Source organism: Silurus aristotelis (genome assembly GCF_946808225.1).
Source record: "Silurus aristotelis genome assembly, chromosome: 14".
Classification (NCBI taxonomy): Eukaryota; Metazoa; Chordata; class Actinopteri; order Siluriformes; family Siluridae; genus Silurus; species Silurus aristotelis.
In genome coordinates this window covers 28,251,275-28,271,737 of record NC_139587.1, presented here as the reverse complement: position 1 = coordinate 28,271,737, position 20,463 = coordinate 28,251,275, and the positions used below count along the sequence as shown (strand labels likewise).

The 20,463-nt window shown below is 41.9% G+C and overlaps 1 protein-coding gene across 1 annotated transcript in view; it reads right to left on the bottom strand.

Moving 5' to 3' along the window:
- The window catches only part of ntrk3a (neurotrophic tyrosine kinase, receptor, type 3a), a 167,481-nt gene that overhangs the window by 138,425 nt on the left and 8,593 nt on the right, over positions 1 to 20,463 (bottom strand). The window contains exon 2 of the mRNA XM_083561775.1: positions 2,378 to 2,452. Coding sequence (XP_083417901.1) covers positions 2,378 to 2,452 — 75 coding nt within the window. The remainder of the gene's footprint in view (positions 1 to 2,377; positions 2,453 to 20,463) is intronic.

Genomic DNA, 20,463 nt, shown 5'->3' with positions numbered 1-20,463 from the left:
AGGTGCACACACACACACACACACACACACACACACACACACACACACACACACACACACACACACTTGAAGAGGCCTTATTGTAAATAGCTGCGAAGGCTAAGCCATGATGGTATCTATGGAAACCGACGTTCGGAGAGAGAAGGAGCGCCTGTGGCTCGCGCCAGCGTCAAACAGCGAATGTGCTGATTACCTGCTGATTTAAAGTCGCGTTTGAGGGAAATCATAGGTCTGGGTTGAAGCACACGAGTTGTGAGACGAGGGGAAAAGGTGCAGCTCGCTCGTTTTAACCCGGACCGACACCGGCACCGTCCGAGCTGATAATTATTTAGACGTCTAAAAGGAGAATATAAAAGAAATGATAAAAATCGCATCATCTTCTCTTCCTCCTGAGGTATCATTACAGCCAGGATGCTCGTGGAGAAAGCAACATCTCCTCCTTCTCCTCGTTTCTCTCGCCGACATCTCAAATCAATTATGTATATTGAATCCGGTTTTATCGCCGGCATCTGCCAGGTGTTTATTCGTGCCGAGCACTCGGTCCTGTTTCATTACAGCCGTGAGGACGAGTAATCGCATCAGCGCCTTCTGATTTGGGTCGAAGCCCACGTGATGGTGAGGTGCACGGTGCAGGACACGAACGCTCAAGGTCACGATTCCATAACATTAACCGCTTCTAAAAAAATTATCAGATCTGTGTATGGGTTATATCTGAGGCCCATCACTGGATCTAACAGAGTCTCCTCACGGCACCAGGGTCTCTGGATCAGTGTGGATTTGCGTGGGTTTCCATCGAGTTCCTCCAGGTTCCTCATAATGTCCAACCAGCACTGAGTCACAAATTATTTGAATGGATTTGATTATGGATTTTTTAGATTAGAGAAAGTTGCTGTTTTGGTGATGAAAAAAGCAGGAAATGCTGCTGCAACATCACAAGCTGCACCTTCAGAGTAGAAGATAGATCCAGTGTTTATTTTATTATTTTATTAGACTTTTATTACTTTTGATTTTGTTGAGAATTTGATTCTCAAACTGGGTAAAATGTTATTACAAATAAAAATCCTCTTAAAGCAACGCCTCCATCTCCAGCTTCATTTTCATTACACGTCTTATCTCCAGCTCCATTTATATCTCACCTCCAGCTCCATCTCATTACTAGTTAATCTCCAGCTCCACCTTCAGTTCCATTTCCATCTCCAGCTTTATTTCAAATTTCTTCTCCAGCTTCATCACCGATTCCAGCTCATCTTCAGTTTCATTACAAGATTTATCTTTAGCTTCATCTCCAGCTCCATTTCTATTTTATCTCTAGCTCTATCTCCATCTCACCTTCAGCTCCATCTTCATTACAAGTTTGATCTCCAGCCTTATATCCATTCTATTTCTATTTCTCTCATCACCAGCTACATCTCCATTACATATTCTAGCTCCAGCTTCATTTCCATTTCTATCTCATCTCCAGCTACATTTCCATCTTTATTTTTATTTTATCTCCAGCTTTATCTCCATTACAAGTTTTATCTCTAGCACCATCTTCATCTCCAGCTCCATCTTCATCTCCAGCTCCATCTTCATCTCCAGCTCCATGTTTATCTCCAGCTCCATGTTTATCTCCATCTACATGAATATATCTCCAGCCCCAGCTCCATGTTTATCTCCAGCTCCTGACCAGGTCATAAATTGATCTTCTGTAATATAATTAAACATAAGCTGCAATTTCAGATCAATAAAACGGGTTAAAAAGGAAGTGAGGAGATGTTTTGGTTTTCAGACGCTATTGGAGGTGGAGTATTGACAAACGCTAGCGGCTAATGAGAAACATGCTAATCAGTGCTGCTGTAATTGCTTTTAGCTTTCGGAAATGGTCCCGGAGAAAAGCGTGCGTGTGCCGAGCGAATGTACGGCGAGACGAGGCGCGTGGACGAGTTCCCGTGAGGCATCTGTGAGGACGTTTTTTTTTGAAAGAACATCTCGACAGCGGGCCAAGCAGGGAGAGGGAAAGAGTGAAGGAGAAGGAAAGGAAGGCAGAGCTGTGGCGTGACGCAGAGCGATTGGGAACGTAATTAAATTTCCTGGCTGCTTCAGTGCTGTTTATTTGATCGGTGTGAAACAGGCCTTGGGGAGGATCTTATTGTTTGTGGGCGACTTAAGAGGAAAATCCACGGCGCTAAAGTCAACCGCCGGGAGATATGAAACGCCCGGCTGACCGGGCTAGCGGCATCGCCTGATGCTAATCCATATCTCCACTGCTTCCAGCGCTCTTGCTAGCACCGTTACTTGAAGCCGTATCAGCTGTGGCTCACGCTGTATGAGCTCAGCATGAGGATGAGATCAACTGATTAGCGATACGCTGCTGTGAAATGCTTCTTCTACTCACAATCTCTGGATTCCAGTGTACAGAGCCATGTCCACCTCCTGTACAGTTTGCAACCCCAACCAGTTCTCGATGTGTCTGAGGAAAAAAAAAACAGAGAGAGGTTAGAGGGGTCAAAACTCAGGGGAATCATCTAGCATGCAGAAACTAGCGGTTAACGTAATCAGAATGCTCGTGTCTGTTAGCATGTCTTTCAAAGGATCATGCTAACTTCCAGTTTAAGAAAACAGCCGTTTCAATGGCAAAGGGGTGGAGCTTAAGTCCAATCGATCATCTCTTCTATGAAAACGTTCTCTCAGATAGGATCGTTGTGGTTGGATTTACGGAAGGAGTCTCCAGTTTTAGCGTCTTCAGGACCTTCTGGATCTGAGAATAAAGAGATGCTGCTGAAGGAAAGGAAGTTTATCGCTGCTAGATGTTTTTTTTTTCCATTTATGGTAAATGTAATCATAAAAGGATAAAAAGTACATAAAATGAATCAGTTTCAGAGCTACAGTAAGTGGAATACAGGGCAAGTTAAAGCCATTTTTTTCATGTAACCAATATTGAAATATATGCAGAAAAAGCAGCGGGGTTTAGGTTGCAAGACTGTTTTTTTTTTTTGTAGCTCGTTACAATTTCTTCATCAGAGACGAGGTTGGTGTTGACTTGGGCGATAATCGGCGTCATTTCCCGTTAGGAATCTCAAGCTACTTCCTGCTGCGCTGAAATGAAAGGACAGTGGTGATGAGCCGCGATACAAACACACTGAAGAGGTCATTTTTGCTCTTTATGGAAGACGCGAGTGAAAAAAAGGCTAATCGCGAATCTCGAGCTCCCGCAGCAGCAGATGTAAGGAGATCCAGCTGCTGTGGGCTATTGAGAACGAGTACGAATTGATAACACACACACACACACACACACACACACACACACATTAATCACTGTTTTCCTGCTGAAGAGATGTTTTTGAGACGCTTCTGAATATCAGTTAAGAGACGCCTCGTTTTAATTTTTTTTTTCTGGAAGAAGAAATAAGATAAAAATAACTGCATTTTCCAATCCAACTATTTTTTAAGCTACAATGCGAACATAATTCTTGTTTTTATTTATAAATAGACACTAGTTTAGTATCCTCCGTCAGCATTAGCATATTACAGACTAGCGCACTTTTCATTGGCCTTACGATAAAGAAAATACTAATGTGATCTTTTTTTTTTTCTATAATTTTTTTTATAATTTGATTTTAATCATTTTTTGGTTTTAGATTTTCAATGTTCATTTAACAGCCACCACAAAACAGGGCTCTTTAAAAAATAATAAATAAAATGTATTTATAGACAGATATTTATATATACATTTTATATATTCTTTTATATATATACAGTAAATTGTATTTATATATATATATATATATATATATATATTAATTAATATTTTAAACTTTTTTTTTTTTTTATTCATTAATTAATGTATTTATTTTGAAGCTGCATGGGCTACCAGTCCTTCATCAGACACAATACTTAAATTACATTAACAAAAGTAACAAATTGATTCTTGAACTGTTTTTTTTTTTTTAACATGCAGGGATAATATCTCATTTCCGTTTTTTTTTCTCTCTTTCTCTTGCAGCATTTTTCTTTCATACAAACTCTGCTCACTTTCCTTCACCTCAAACTGACAACCTTGAAGCGAAACCTTGACTTCAGTAATAACACTGTCTGCTGCTCCTGTGCAGGAAATGGGTGTCGGTTTATTGTAACTGGGAAGCAAAAGTTTTTTAGTTTTCTCTTTGAGAGAAAATTTTTTTAATGATGTTGAAAAATTAAACAGATAAAAATCAAATAAACAAAAAAAATCTAAAGGATATAAAGAAATGAATATAAGGGATCAGAAATAAAATAGATACAAATATATAAAGAAATAGGAGGCAATGTAATATGAAGAAAAAACTATAAAAATAAAAAGATGAAAGGATAAGGTGAGAGCAGAATAAAAACACTTCAGGTCTGGGGTGAATATTTCATCAGGGTTATTTACTCTGCGTGTATATTTTTGTTTGTTTGTTTGTGATTAGCGAGCGACGTTAGCGAAACTCGGGTCGGAGAAGCCGAGGACAAACACGACGGATTCGAGTTCTTGGCCACGAAACACACGGAATCCTCAATAAAGTTCTTTGCAGGATTTCAGGATAAATCTGACATTTTGGCGAGTAACCTGAGCTCCCTGAGTCTGACATGACGAATACATTGACATTCAAGACGCCGAGTCGCGGATAGCAGGACGTAGCATCAGCACCGTCTCTGGCAATAAAAAACGAGAGATAATTACTTTTTTTTTCCTGCTGCATCGGAGCCAGAACGGGATGTCGGGCAACGTGGACAGATGGTTCTGTATGAAGTTGTATAATTTGGCCTGGAGGGACCCGAGGCTTCAGCTGCCGTCTAGCTAACGAAAGCTAAGCTCGCTAAGCCTCTGCGCATCACAGCACTCTCTGGCTGGATGCTAATTCAGATATTCAGACGGCTGAAGATCTGAAGACTTTCTGACTTTCTGATGGGAGAACAGGAACAGCAGGAAGTCTGACCTCACCATAAAATCAATGGATATGATGGAATGTCTCCTGAACTCGACATTCTGTAAATGAGACGCTAAACGAACGTCCGTCAGTCTGGGGACGCAGTCTCGAAGTGGGTAAGAGTCAAATCCCTGCACCAGCAGCATTCAGTATGTATTTATTAGTGTTAGCATGGAGTCTGGTGTAAGCTACTGACGGACGTTAGCCGTCCTCAAGCAGTCTGCGTTCTGGAATTATCACGAGCCAAAAGAGCGATTAAGTCCATCAGCTGTGAGGACGAAGACACACCGTGTGCCAGAGAGAGACAACATGGTGGAGGAAACTAATGTCAAAGAAGTTTAATAAAAAAATACAGATTTTTATGTTCATACTTAAAAAAATCCAAGAAAGAAAGAAAGAAAGAAAGAAAGAAAGAAAGAAAGAAAGAAAGAAAGAAAGAATGAAAGAAAGGTGAGACAGACAGACAGACAGACAGACAGACAGACAGACAGACAGACAGACAGACAGACAGACAGAGGTACACAAGAAACCCAAGAAATTTGACAGAAAGAGAGAGAAAGAAAGAAAGAAAGAAAGAAAGAAAGAAAGAAAGAAAGAAAGAAAGAAAGAAAGAAAGAAAGAAAGGTGAGAGAGGTAGATAGAGGTAGAGAGAGAGAGAGAGAGAGAGAGAGAGAGAGAGAGAGAGAGAGAGAGAGAGAGAGAATGAAATGGAGAGAATAGTGACTGTGTGCTGAGAGAGAAACTTTTCTGATTTTTTAGAAATAATAATAAAAAAATTAATTACCAAAATAAACCCAGGTACATTTTTTACACCTGATATATGTTTCTTCCTCAAACTGTTACACAAAACTGTATCAGACGTCTTTGGATGTCCTTCACTTAGGACCAGGAGACTCAAACCTGTTCCACCATGATACTGCATTAAGATCTGCTTTCCATGGGTTGGAAGATATGGAAGTTCTCCTGCTTTAGAGCTCCAACCCTATTGAACATGATGAATGTGAACGCTGACTGCACCCCAGGAACCTCCTTACCTTCTCCACTACCTGACTTTACTAACGCCTCTCGCGGTTGAATAAATCTCCACAAAATCTAGTGGAACATCATTCCAGAAGAGTGGAGCTCATTCTAACAGCATCTGGAGACTAAATGTGGAATGTAGTGTGAAAAGTAACGTCAAGAATGAAGAATAAAAAGTCACATGGATCTCGTTGTCCTTTACACTAGCAGGTCTAAAACAGGACTGGAAGCCGTATCCTTCTCTGATCATCTCCTCCCCTGTGTTTGCTGTAGATTTATGGCTTCCCCGACTACCCACAATGCAATTACAAGTGGGCTAATGAGGGAGCGTGTAATGACGGATCGGTCTGTTGGGGTCCCTGGAGTGCGTGTTGGACACTGATGTAAAATCCTGCCCTTGTCGTTGTGCCATTGTGCGACACACTCGTGACATTCTCCTCGTGTGTTCCTGCAGGGAGCATCACGCAGCAGCTGGAGGAAGCAGACGCTTCGTACGCGGCTCGTTTCGAGCGTGCCGAGCCTCTCAAACGCCAGCCGTCCAGACGAGCGTCTCCAAGGACGGTCTTTATCTGTTTTTTCCGTCTGAAAGCATTTAAGTCACATCGACGTCTTTCTATCCTTATCTTTCTTCTGGTCGTTCGTTTTTCCGTGGCGTAGATGATGAATGCGTTATGGTTTCCATGGTAACGGCTCAACCGCGCAATCAAATGGGCTTCATCTTTATCCTGGTCAAGGTCATTATCAAGGTCACGACGGATCCCAGGAACACCGGGTGTGAGTTGGATCTTCACCCCACCAATCTTAGCTGCGCTGGGAATTTACTTGCAGTTCTGAAGGTCAAACCAAGGACAAAATCGGATCACTCATCAGAGACATCCTGACCCCTGTGTCCCTGACCAGCTGTACAACAGGAATCATCAGTGTCCCAACCTGCACATGACAATTACAACCAGACCTCCATCTGTTCTCAGCTCCAGCTCTACAAATCTTTACACCCAGCTAGAGTCATGTGACAAGGTCCATCTCCTGGTGGTGAGAATCTTCTCCAGAGCACACAGTCATTTTAATAAGTGTAATCTGTGTTTTGGAGAGATGGTGGGTTTACACGTTGTGACAGCAATGTTAGACTTAGAGACGTTTTCATCTGCTCAAAATCTCACCTTCATTTCACGTGAAAATCTAAAAGTTAAATGTTCGTATTCAAGACTCAAAAACCACAGCAGCAAACTTCCAACATGTTTGTCAGATGCCCTCATCCAGAGAGACTTACGTTTATCTCATTCACACAACCGAGAAGCTATGGAGTAAAGGGCCTTGCTCAGGGGCCCCGAGTTCGACTTACTCACTTACTTTCGACCTTCTTATTTAAAGTCCAATGCCTTAACCAATAAGCTTCCACCTCATATTCTGTTGTCGATTCAATTAAAGTTAGATTTAGTTCAGAACGTTTTCAGAATATCACAGACCTGGTGAGAAAAGAGTTTCATTGAAACAGTATACAATTAAATGCATTTCAAACATGTCGAACATAAATTGCATAATTTCTGGATCCTGTAAATGGGTTTATTTTAGAGACTCTGTTCTGCGAATCTCATTTATCAAAATGTACGAATCTTTTTTGAGTCATTTAGTTCATTTCATTTCTTTTGATCAGAAATAATATACAGTTATATTTTCAATAAGCAGATCCTCCAACACGTCTACATACGCCAACTTCAACTATAGTTCCAATAATTAGGAGTCATGTGATAAACGAACGAACGACTCTTGTAAACTTTGCTCTTGCGCGTCCGGGAGAAAATGAATCACTCTTTGAGATGACTCATTCTTCTGATTCACATTAAAGACTCGTTCAAAATGAACAAATCATTCATGTTTTTAAGAAAAAGCCCATTTGATATATATATGTGTGTGTGTGTGTGTGTGTGTGTGTGTGTGTGTGTGTGTGTGTGTGTGTGTGTGTGTGTTTATTCATGGTGTAATTGCTTTCACACATTATTTTCACTGCCAGAGACTTTATATTTATTTGCTGTACATTGATCCACTTATATATTTACATGCTCTACATATATTTGTATATTTATCTGCACTTGTCAATTTGCATAATTGCTACTATTTGCACTTCTCGTAGATGCTAAACTGCATTTTGTTGCTGTGTACCTGTTTTATCTATCTGTCTGTTTATCTATCTGTCTGTCTGTGATGTCAGACTCTTCAAGAAGGACTCATACCTGTGGACTGAGGGTGAAGTGGATCCTGGAGAACCTAGACCAAAATTTGGTCACCACATGAGGATGTAAAGGCAAAAAAAGCAAAGTGTTTTAATAAGAACTTCCTGGCCACAGAGTAACAGCCTGACCAGCAACTGAGAAACGAGTTGGTATCAAAGGAGTTTCAAAGAGCTCACTTCGAGCTGGATCTACATCTTTGGGAAAAGGGAGAAGTCCACAGGAATCGGGCGAGTAGGGTGTGTGCGGAAGTGAGATTGTGTTGTTTCTGGTGAGAAACTCACGTGTGAGGAGAGCTGAGTGACCAAGTGTTCAACTTGCTGTCCATGATGAAATTGCACATGGTCAGAACAGCACCAGTTGTACAGTCAGTTGGCACACTGACATATGAAGGTCCAGATTCTTGAACCTTTTTGAAACTCGTATATATGACATAGCACATTCTCAGGTTCACACTTTGAGATCTTCTTCTAAAACATTGAATAAAATGCATATAGAGTTTAGACGGATGTACAAAATAAATATATGGTCTCAAAAATATCCTTATGCGTCTGTCCGAGAGCTTTAACATCTCAGAATTTGTCCTGGTTATCACCTAAGCATTTAATTTAAAAAAACAGATCAATGGAGAGAACATGGTGGAAACTGCAAGCGCCCCGGGTTACGGACATTAGCACCAGGACACGTCCTGCGTAATTACCATAATGTCTCGAACATATTTTTGAAAGTTAATAAAAATAAAAACACCATGCAGGTCTTGAAGGTACAGCCGGCAGCGGTGTAATAAAGTGGTTAGTGCACTGCCTGGTGCCGGTCTCTCTCGCTTTTCTGGAGCTCTCCCAGCTGTATCGGGTTCTGCAGGATCGATCGCTGGAGGCACTGGAACGAATCAAAGCTGAGGACTGAATGATGGACAGGACGGGTTTCAGAGTGCACACTGAGCCGTTTTCCCAGGTCACTAATTGACCGAGGGATTAATTGATGGAGTCATCGATTGGCAAACTCGGCGGGAAAATGGCCTCTAATGAGGCTGACGGATTTCTGGAGACAGAAAGACAGAGTTCCTACGTCACCAGATAACTGAGATGTAAAGGAAAATGGGGCTCTGTGTCACATTGTGCAGATTTTGCTTTTAACATCTTTAGGTAGGAATCATGTCCCTCATACACGCTTCATATTACACACCTTTAACACTTCACAGTTACACTGAACATTTAAGGGTTCCTCAAAGGTTCCTCAGGGGTTCATCTTTGGACCAGTATTCCCAGTATTGCTCATAGCAGGATCCTGACCCCAACCTGTAGACCCCTTAATCATTTTTTAGCTTCTCCTATAATGTTCTCTATAGGAACTTTGGGTTTCTCTATCAGAAAGGATTCCAAGGAACCCATGAGGAAGCTTTTTTCTTAATAGTTTACTTTCTGAATACTGTGATGCTCAAACTCCTTCTGATCTGTGAGGTGGGAAATGTAAGGCATGCTTCCTCGAAAACACAAGTGAACATCTACTGCTAATTTGAAGTCACCAAGGTTTTGGGAACATGAAGAAAACTCACATAAATGTAAGAAGTCCACACAAATGAGAAGTTGTGTGAAGGCAATTTCATAACGGACACAAGTTAGAACAAAGAGAAACATGAAATTCTGCATGAAAGGGGGCAAATCTGCCACAAAGACGTTTGAGGTAACGTACGTTCGACATATGCGATGATGCAACGCGTCGTTCGAGGTGTTTTGAGCGGCACGCGCTTCAAGAGCCGAAGAACATCACTGGAAAACGATGAGAGACCAGGAACACAATCAACGAGCTTAGACACCAAAAATGTCGCCGAGTCGTGCATGATGATCGTCAGAGAACGATCCACATGATCTCACTTCCACACCCACCCTACTCTCCAGATTTGGTTCCTACAGACTTCGCCTTCTTCCCGAAGATGAAGATGCGGCTCAAAGGTCGCCGTTTTGACACCATCGACTCGCAGAACGTGCTTGAGACGCTTCAAAAAGAAGACTTCCAAGAAACGTTTCTAGAAGAACACTGAGCTGTGTTGCTGTGCAAGGGGACGGTTTTGAAGGTGATCGTGTGGAAACATAGATTAATAAAGCACTTTCTTGTAAACAAAGCAAATCTTCAAACTTTTTGATTCCATCTCGTAGATATGCATCTGAAATGGTGCATTGTTTAGAAATACATTTTATATTTGCTTGACAATGAGCTTCTTCCCTTCTGCCAGCGCTTTACATCATCAGCCTGCAGAGTTCTCACCAGACACAGGCTTCAAAAATCCATCAGTTCCAAAGCCATGTTTGAATTCTACTCCTTTTCTGTCTGGAAGCAATCTGACCGAATCAACTTTATTCATCCGCAAGCGGTCAATTCATCCAGTACCTGGTTTTTCAAGCGTGACGGCCAAGGCAGCAAAAATACAAAATATGTTATATATATATAAATACATACACAGACATACACAGCAAATGAAAACAAGGCGGTTACATCAGCCGGAGCACAAACAAAGAGCAGAGACTGGATATAGAACAATTACTCCAATACAACTAACAAATCTTCTCCAAACTTCACATGGACTAGGAGACCCAAACCTGCTCCAGCATGACAAGTGCACAAAGTCACCTCCATGAAGATCTGGAGTGGAGGATCTTGAACGGCTTTCTTTAAAGAAAAGATCTCCTGCTTTGAAGCGCTATGGAAGACCTTTGAGATAAATGTGAATGCTGACTACACCCCAGGCCTCCGCAGTTTCTCACCTACATCTGTACCGGACTTTACTAACACCCTTGTGGCTGAATGAATCTACATAAATTTCCACAAAATCTAGTGGAACACCTTCAGAGAAGAGTGGACCTCATTATAATAAAGAATGGACACTAAAAGTGGATTGAGATGTTCAACAAAGCACATAGCATTCTGATGGTCAGGTGTTCTTTTTGCCAACTTTTGGTCTAAATCATCTAAGTCTAAATCATGAAGATCTGGATCATGTATTTGCAGTTTGGAAAGCTTTATTGATATAAAGGCCACACCCACAATTCCTCCAAAACATATTTCTTTCATTTACAATTAGGGCATCATTTATCCAAACACCTGAGAAGTTGTTCTTGCTCAAGGGCACAGCAGTGGCAGCTTGCCCATACTGGGACTTGAACTCACAACCTTCTGATGAAGAATTTAAAGAGTAATAGTTAAGAGTCTCCTGCTTAAGGTAAAGTTTTCAGTGCTGGTATTTGAACTCGCAACCTTCCGATCGAAAGTTCCACCATCTACCTTCTGGGCTACAACACCTCTTCCTTCAGAACCAATACGACAGTAAAAAAGAGGGTCACAACCTTCCCCATGACCTCACAAACTCATAATGCTAAAACTCAAACTCTTGAAATGTGAAAGTGAACTCAGAGAGAAGTGTGGAGAGCGCTGGAGATAAACTGTCCTCCATTTGGTTAAAGTGGATCTTCCACATCTGTTCATTTGGCGGATGATTTTATGCAAAGCGCCTCGGGTTCAGGAACAGAGCTGAGCAGCTGAGGGCTACGCAACTTGGGCAGGAGCCCGGGAAAGGCTCCAGAGTGGGCTACCAAATGGCCTGCAACCAAACTGAAGTTTCACCTTAATGTCAGGAGATTTCAGGATTGAATCCTGATGATGCCAGAGCCTTTTTTTGTGGTCTCGGGAGAGGAACCGAAACAGATTTCATAATCATTCGATAATTTTAGCAAGCTTGGAGAAGTTTGTTTTGCGATGCTGTGATCTCATAGACTGTGTTCAAAGGGGGCGGGGCTTCCTGGAGGCGGATCAATCATGCACAGAAATATATTGGACTTAAGATATAAAATAAATAAATACATAAATGGTAGAAAAAGTGCATAAATCACAAGTTACTACAAAAAATGCATTATTTTTGATGGATTTTCTGGATATTATGGATTTTTATGCTTTTCTTCAGAACCTTTTAAGATGATTGATATTACTGATATTTAAGATTATTAATATTATTATTAATATTATTATTTCAATTTTTGTTCTATAGATGTATATCTATGTATATCTGTATGCATATACTGTATATAGTATAAATATGAAGCAGCCATTCCATTTCCATTCAATTCAACACGATACGATGCGATCAAACAAATATGATGCTCTGTGATTCAGTATGGTACAGAAAGTTCACTGTTTGTCCCTTCGGTTCAGACAGACAGCAAATCATCAATTTACTTAAGCGCCTTCTGACTTCTAACCCATGACCCTTTAACACACACGCCTTTGTAGTGCAAAAAAGAAAAAAAAACAATGCAGACGTTCATTTCCTGTTCTGTCTCCAGGAAGTTGCAGCTCTACCTCTGCCATGTTGATCTCTATTCTATGTGACTCTCAGGTCTCGTTTCTCCGTAGTGTTGTGATGCGTCATATTCGCGTAGCAGCAGTGGTGCGCTTCAGAAACGGTTTAGCAACAAGAAATCAATATATATCGAACCTTGCTCATAAATTATTATTGCATAATGAAAGTATAGCACATTAACCAATAATTATATATAAATAAATCGTTTTTAAATGATTCAAATATGTAAAAAAAACAAACCAAAAAAAAACAACAACTGTGCATCACGATACAAATGCCAACTTGTGTCCGATGCATGATTTTTAAACTTGATGCATCATTAACGTTGATGCCTATGCACCGATTACCATCCCTAATGTATGTTTTATATATATATATATATATACACATAAAATTGAGTGCCCCAGTGATATAAATGCAGTTGTACACTTTAGAAATGTTGCAGTACAGTTAAATGATTACATTTATTTCAGAAAAATAAATAAAGAATTAAAAGCCTGGAGTTTCTCTGATGCTTGTATGTGTCACCCAGCAGCAGTTTAATTAACTTGGCCTGAGGCGAGGACGCTGCACACACCATCACACACCATCACACACCGTCACACACACACCACCATGCAGCGAGACAACACGAGACTCCAAACCCTACACTCCTCCTTCATTCTGATATCACTTTTTCTCAGCTTCTGCTTTATTCTGTTTAGTGAAGATACGGGACACACAACACACACATATGCAACACACACGCAACATCCGTGTACACAGAATCAGGAGCTGTTAAGTTTTCATTTGCATCACATTATCACTCCTCACGCATCCACATCCACACTTTTCCATAAGCTCAAATCCAGCTCCGTGGCCTGTTCGGGTCTCACCAGAGCGCAGCGTTCCGTCTTCACGGCTCAGATGTCGTCTAGACACGCACATTCTGCATTACAGATTTCCCTGGGTTTAAACACACCACGGCTTCCATTGGCATTCATACAAACCACGATACAGAATTTATTAAAGGATTGATCTGAAATCAAAACAACTAGTGGCGTTTCTGAAACCTGCCATTCTGATTTTTTTTATTCTGCTAATAAAAAAATTATTTGCCTTTACCCTAAACCCCTACTTTTACCCCAGATCTAACCGCTAGCTTTAATACCTAACCCTAAACCGTAGATTTGACCCTTTATTTTTTACCCCTAAACCTAAACTCTTTCATCTAATCATAACTTATAGATCTAACGCCTGGCTTTATCCACCAACCCTAAACCCTGACCCCTCATCCTAACCTGTAAATCAAACCCCTAGCTTTAACCCCAGCCCTACACCCTGACCCATGATCCCAACCCAGACATCTGACCTCTAGATTTAACCCCTAACCCTAAACCCTAATCCAAACCCACACATCCAACCCTAGTTTTAAACCCCTAACCTAAACCCTTACCACAATCCTAACTCAGAGATCTAACCCCTAGCTCTGAGCCTAAACCGTGACCCCTAATCCCAAATCAGACATAAAACCTCTAGCGTTAACCCTAAACCCTGACCCCTAATCCCAACCCAGAGATATAACCCATAACTTTTACCCATAACCTTAAACCCTGATCTCTAGTCCCAACCTAGAAATCTAAACCCTAGCTTTTACCTCTAACCCTAAACCCTGAACCCAATCCTGACCTGTAGATCTAAATACTAACCTGAAAACCTGTCCCAAAACCGAACCCATAACTCTAAACCCTAACTGTACCTTTTTCCTTACCTACAACACGAACCCTTAATCCTAATCTCTAACAACTAACCACATCATAAAACTTTAACCCCACCGATGACACGATGTATGTAGCTCTGTGTTCGGTTATGTAGCTCTGTGTTCTGTTATGTAGCTCTGTGTTCTGTTATGTAGCTCTGTGTTCTGTTATGTAGCTCTGTGTTCTGCATGTAGCTCTGTGTTGTGTTATGTAGCTCTGTGTTGTGTATGTAGCTCTGTGTTCTGTGTGTAGCTCTGTGTTCTGTTATGTAGCTGTGTGTTCTGTTATGTAGCTCTGTGTTCTGTTATGTAGCTCTGTGTTCTGTTATGTAGCTCTGTGTTCTGCATGTAGCTCTGTGTTGTGTTATGTAGCTCTGTGTTGTGTATGTAGCTCTGTGTTCTGTGTGTAGCTCTTTGTTCTGTTATGTAGCTCTGTGTTGTGTATGTAGCTCTGTGTTGTGTTATGTAGCTCTGTATGTAGCTCTGTGTTGTGTATGTAGCTCTGTGTTGTGTTATGTAGCTCTGTGTTGTGTATGTAGCTCTGTGTTGTGTATGTAGCTCTGTGTTGTGTTATGTAGCTCTGTGTTGTGTATGTAGCTCTGTGTTCTGTGTGTAGCTCTGTGTTCTGTTATGTAGCTCTGTGTTCTGTTATGTAGCTCTGTGTTCTGTTATGTAGCTCTGTGTTCTGCATGTAGCTCTGTGTTGTGTTATGTAGCTCTGTGTTGTGTATGTAGCTCTGTGTTCTGTGTGTAGCTCTTTGTTCTGTTATGTAGCTCTGTGTTGTGTATGTAGCTCTGTGTTGTGTTATGTAGCTCTGTATGTAGCTCTGTGTTGTGTATGTAGCTCTGTGTTGTGTTATGTAGCTCTGTGTTGTGTATGTAGCTCTGTGTTCTGTATGTAGCTCTGTGTTCTGTGTGTAGCTCTGTGTTGTGTATGTAGTTCTGTGTTCTGTGTGTAGCTCTGTGTTCTGTGTGTAGCTCTGTGTTCTGTGTGTAGCTCTGTGTTCTGTGATGTAGCTCTGTGTTCTGTGTGTAGCTCTGTGTTCTGTGATGTAGCTCTGTGTTCTGTGTGTAGCTCTGTGTTCTGTGATGTAGCTCTGTGTTCTGTGTGTAGCTCTGTGTTCTGTGTGTAGCTCTGTGTTCTGTGTGTAGCTCTGTGTTCTGTGATGTAGCTCTGTGTTCTGTGTGTAGCTCTGTGTTCTGTGATGTAGCTCTGTGTTCTGTGTGTAGCTCTGTGTTCTGTGATGTAGCTCTGTGTTCTGTGATGTAGCTCTGTGTTCTGTGTGTAGCTCTGTGTTCTGTGTGTAGCTCTGTGTTCTGTGATGTAGCTCTGTGTTCTGTGTGTAGCTCTGTGTTCTGTGATGTAGCTCTGTGTTCTGTGTGTAGCTCTGTGTTCTGTGTGTAGCTCTGTGTTCTGTGATGTAGCTCTGTGTTCTGTGTGTAGCTCTGTGTTCTGTGTGTAGCTCTGTGTTCTGTGATGTAGCTCTGTGTTCTGTGTGTAGCTCTGTGTTCTGTGATGTAGCTCTGTGTTCTGTGTGTAGCTCTGTGTTCTGTGTGTAGCTCTGTGTTCTGTGATGTAGCTCTGTGTTCTGTGTGTAGCTCTGTGTTCTGTGTGTAGCTCTGTGTTCTGTGATGTAGCTCTGTGTTCTGTGTGTAGCTCTGTGTTCTGTGTGTAGCTCTGTGTTCTGTGTGTAGCTCTGTGTTCTGTGATGTAGCTCTGTGTTCTGTGTGTAGCTCTGTGTTCTGTGTGTAGCTCTGTGTTCTGTGATCTAGCTCTGTGTTCTGTGTGTAGCTCTGTGTTCTGTGTGTAGCTCTGTGTTCTGTGATGTAGCTCTGTGTTCTGTGATGTAGCTCTGTGTTCTGTGTGTAGCTCTGTGTTCTGTGTGTAGCTCTGTGTTCTGTGATGTAGCTCTGTGTTCTGTGTGTAGCTCTGTGTTCTGTGTGTAGCTCTGTGTTCTGTATGTAGCTCTGTGCTGTGTGTGTAGCTCTGTGTTCTGTGTGTAGCTCTGTGTTCTGTGTGTAGCTCTGTGTTCTGTGATGTAGCTCTGTGTTCTGTGTGTAGCTCTGTGTTCTGTGATGTAGCTCTGTGTTCTGTGTGTAGCTCTGTGTTCTGTGTGTAGCTCTGTGTTCTGTGTGTATCTCTGTGTTCTGTGATGTAGCTCTGTGTTCTGTGTGTAGCTCTGTGTTCTGTGTGTAGCTCTGTGTTCTGTGATGTAGCTCTGTGTTCTGTGTGTAGCTCTGTGTTCTGTGTGTAGCTGTGTTCTGTGATGTAGCTCTGTGTTCTGTGTGTAGCTCTGTGTTCTGTGATGTAGCTCTGTGTTCTGTGATGTAGCTCTGTGTTCTGTGTGTAGCTCTGTGTTCTGTGATGTAGCTCTGTGTTCTGTGTGTAGCTCTGTGTTCTGTGATGTAGCTCTGTGTCCTGTGTGTAGCTCTGTGTTCTGTGATGTAGCTCTGTGTTCTGTGTGTAGCTCTGTGTTCTGTGTGTAGCTCTGTGTTCTGTGTGTAGCTCTGTGTTGTTATATGTAGCACCAGGGTTCTGGAGGGACACTGTCTCATTTCACTGTGTACTGCATCAGATATATATGTTTTAAATGACAATAAAAGCTTCTTGTCTCCTGACTTGATTAAACTCTAAACCCTAACTTTAACGCTAATCCTAACAGTTAGACCTGACCCCTAACGTTTAATTCTAACCCTAACTCCAAAGCTTTAAATCTAGCCATAAACTGTAACCCCAACCTTCAGCTCCTCGCCCTAACCCCTGACCCCTGAACCCTTACCACCACCCCACACCTGGGCCCTTGAGCAAGGCCCTTAATCCTCATCTACACATTAATAATAATGAGAATGATACAGTTTTACATGTCCCTGTTTAAGAACAAGGAAAGACCTGATGAAAACTGAAGCCATGATGATGTGAGGAATGTGGACAGTTGTTTAGCTCTTTTCTCTCTCTCTCTCTCTCTCTCTCTCTCTCTCTCTCTCTCTCTCTCTCTCTCTCTCTTTCTCTCTCTTTGTTTTTTTTGTGCAGTAAATCAGTATAAATATTGAAATAACCTGATCTCGGGCATTTACTGCTGACTCCAGAAGCCCAGCAGCTCTGTGCGCTACGAGGCTTTTGTCAGATACAAGCGAGCTTTTGTACAAACATCTCGCTTCCGTTAGCTGATCAGAGCGCAGGTATCCGAGTAGCTGGATTTCATAACCCTTCATCACATCACGCTTTTACGCAGTGACACAACAGAAGAAACCGAGCTGCTTCATAAATATGCATTAGCTGCAGATCTGCATACGGGGAGTGTGTGAGAGTGTGTGTGAGTGTGTGTGAGTGTGTGTGAGGTGTTCAGAGAGCCGGTGAGGCCAGAGGAATACGATTAGACAACATTAAAACCCCACAAACTTCAAGAAATTCCTGCAAATCAGCATCATGTAGCTGGAACCCACAGGCAATAAAGGAGGAGACTTTTTTTCCTCTTTTTCTCCACACGGTTTGTACAGTAGCGAGTAACGGCTGCTGCATAAACCTAATTATTCCATCGCACCTTCAGGTGGTGTGTTCAATAATTTAGAGGTTTCTTTGAGAAACGGCGCTCGGGCATCCGGCAATGAGAAGAACGCCAGGCGTGAAAATTACCCCTCCATCCGTCGTCTATAATTAATCACAGCATGCCACACCGCGCTGCGCCGGGCCGCGCCACGCGAGCGCATTTATTACAACTCTTTATAAATCTCAACTCGCGACGGTTACGACAGACGAACGCCGCTGACGGATTCCCAGGACGAATCTTTTCCTCGCCGAGGCCACGTCATACTTTTATCTGTTCCTGGCTACACGTGCAGGAGCTCTGACAGGCGCAGCTGGGAATCGCATGTTTATTTATAACAACGTCACTGTGATACTTTGCCGTTTCTATAGCAACGGCGCGATCATGGGGACCCACAACGAAGATAAGGAACAGATCAACACACAATCGCTGATACGGCAGAGACGTTTCTGTGGTAAGAGAAATGAGTTTAGTTAACATGTATGGAAGGAGTCTCCAGCGTCAAAACAAACAGCGATTATGGTGGTTCCTCTGTTCTCTCGTGGCATTTCACATTACATGCCATGAAAGGAAAACAACCAACCATAACACAAGAAAAGTGATTCGTTTTCATTTAATAGTAAAATCTACATCCTCCACAAAACATCTCCACTCATCCCTCCATCCTCCACCACTGATCCCACCATCTCTCCAGGTACAAGGAGCAAAACTCTTGGCTGTTCTGGAATTGATATGGTGAAACAAGCCCCCAGTTTAGAGCTCCTAACCAGGAACTTCCTCCTTCATCAGATCTATAAAAAAAAAAAAAAAAGCTTTTTATCAATTTTACTTCTGCCAAACACCATAAATCTAGAAGAAATTTTAACTATTAGTAATGAAGAAAACGCTATACATCATGAGAAGGCTTTAAATTGAGAAGGTCCGGGTTACGTGGTGGACATTCGTAACCCGGACCACACGTGGTGGAAGGAGTCTTCAGTGTTAAAGCAATGTGAGTGATTATTGTGCTGCAGCTCTTGTGGGATGTTCCTGGTCTGCAGTGGTCAGTAAGTATTAAAAGTGCCCCAAGGAAGGAACAGTGGTGAACCGGCGACAGATGTTATGCCTGATTTAATAACCTTGAAACAGATTGAGCCAATTGAGTACCTGCTCGTTACAGAAACAGATTTTAGTTTTTTTAGGAAAAATCTCAGGAATTCGCACTCCTGTTCTATCTTTACTTCTCAAAACAAAGTTTTTTTCCTACTCTGTCAGAACACCTAGCGCTCTTATCGCTTCCCGGCGCCCACCTCATACCCGCCCCGATCTCCCGAAGGCGCTGAGAGAACCTGCTGAATCGACAAGTGCCTCTATAACACCCAAAACAACCCAAATATCTCGAGGCAGTCATGCAGACGTACATCCCCTTCTCCGTAACGCAGCGCATTTTTCTCACTTTGCAGAAAGAGGAAGTAAATGACATGCCAGCTCTGTTTACCGAATCCATCCGAGCGAAACGTAGCCGCTATTGAGCGCCTGTCACGCCGGGTTTAGCGTCACTGGATGAAATCAAATGTTCTGCCTCTATACGTGGGTTTTTTTTTTCTGCCTCTATACATTTTTGTGTTTTTTCTTTTTTTCCCAGACTAAACTGCGATGAGAGATGTTCCACGCTGCAGCGGCTGCTCTACACAAACGCATTACATTCATAAAAATTGTTATTTCCGAGCGAACGCTGTGAGTCTGTGATTTTTTTTACACGCAGAGCTCCGTAAACACTGCGATTTCAACAACAACTCCATTTTGGTTCAAATCAGACATTACTATTCAAGGAATCAGACGACTGAGCGTCAATCTTCAAGCTTCTGTCCTAAACAGGAGACTTTCACTCGATTTAATATCCAAATCCTGATTCTTACTGCCAGTGCATGTCGTTTAATCCAAAAAACTCAGACAGCAGACAGAAACAGACAGACGGAGAAAAAGACAGACAAAAAGACCCAGACAGAACACAGAAGCAGCTAGACAGACAGGTCAAAATAGTAGGACAAAACTGATAGACAGAAACAAAGAGACAAACAAAAGCAGAAAGACAGACAGAAAGAGACAGACAAACGGACACAGACAAAAACAGACAGATAGAAACAGAGAGACAGACAGAAAGAGATACTGTACACACAGAGCTTCACTTTTCCACATTTTATTGTTACGGCTTTATTCCAAAACGGAATAAAATTCATTCTTCTCCTCAAAATTCTACAGTCACAACCCCATATTGACAACACAAAAAACATTTGTTTAAAATCTTTGCACATTTATTAAAAATAAAATGTGGAAAAAAAAAATCTGATGTACATAAGTTTTCACAGCCTTCGCCATGACCCTCAACAATTTCTCTGTGGTGAGAAGAACCTTCCAGAGGAACAATCATCTCTGCAGCACTCCACCAATCAGGCCTGTATGGTAGGAAAAGGCACATGATAGACTGCCAAAAAAGCTCACAGAACTCAAAGACCATGAGGAACAAAAACTAAACTCTTTGCCCTGATGCCAAGCGTCATGTCTGGAGGAAACCAGGCACCACTCATCACCTGGCCAATACCATCTCTACAGTGAAGCAGTAGTAGTAGCACTAGTCAGGATCGAGGAAAAGATGAATGCAGCAATGTACA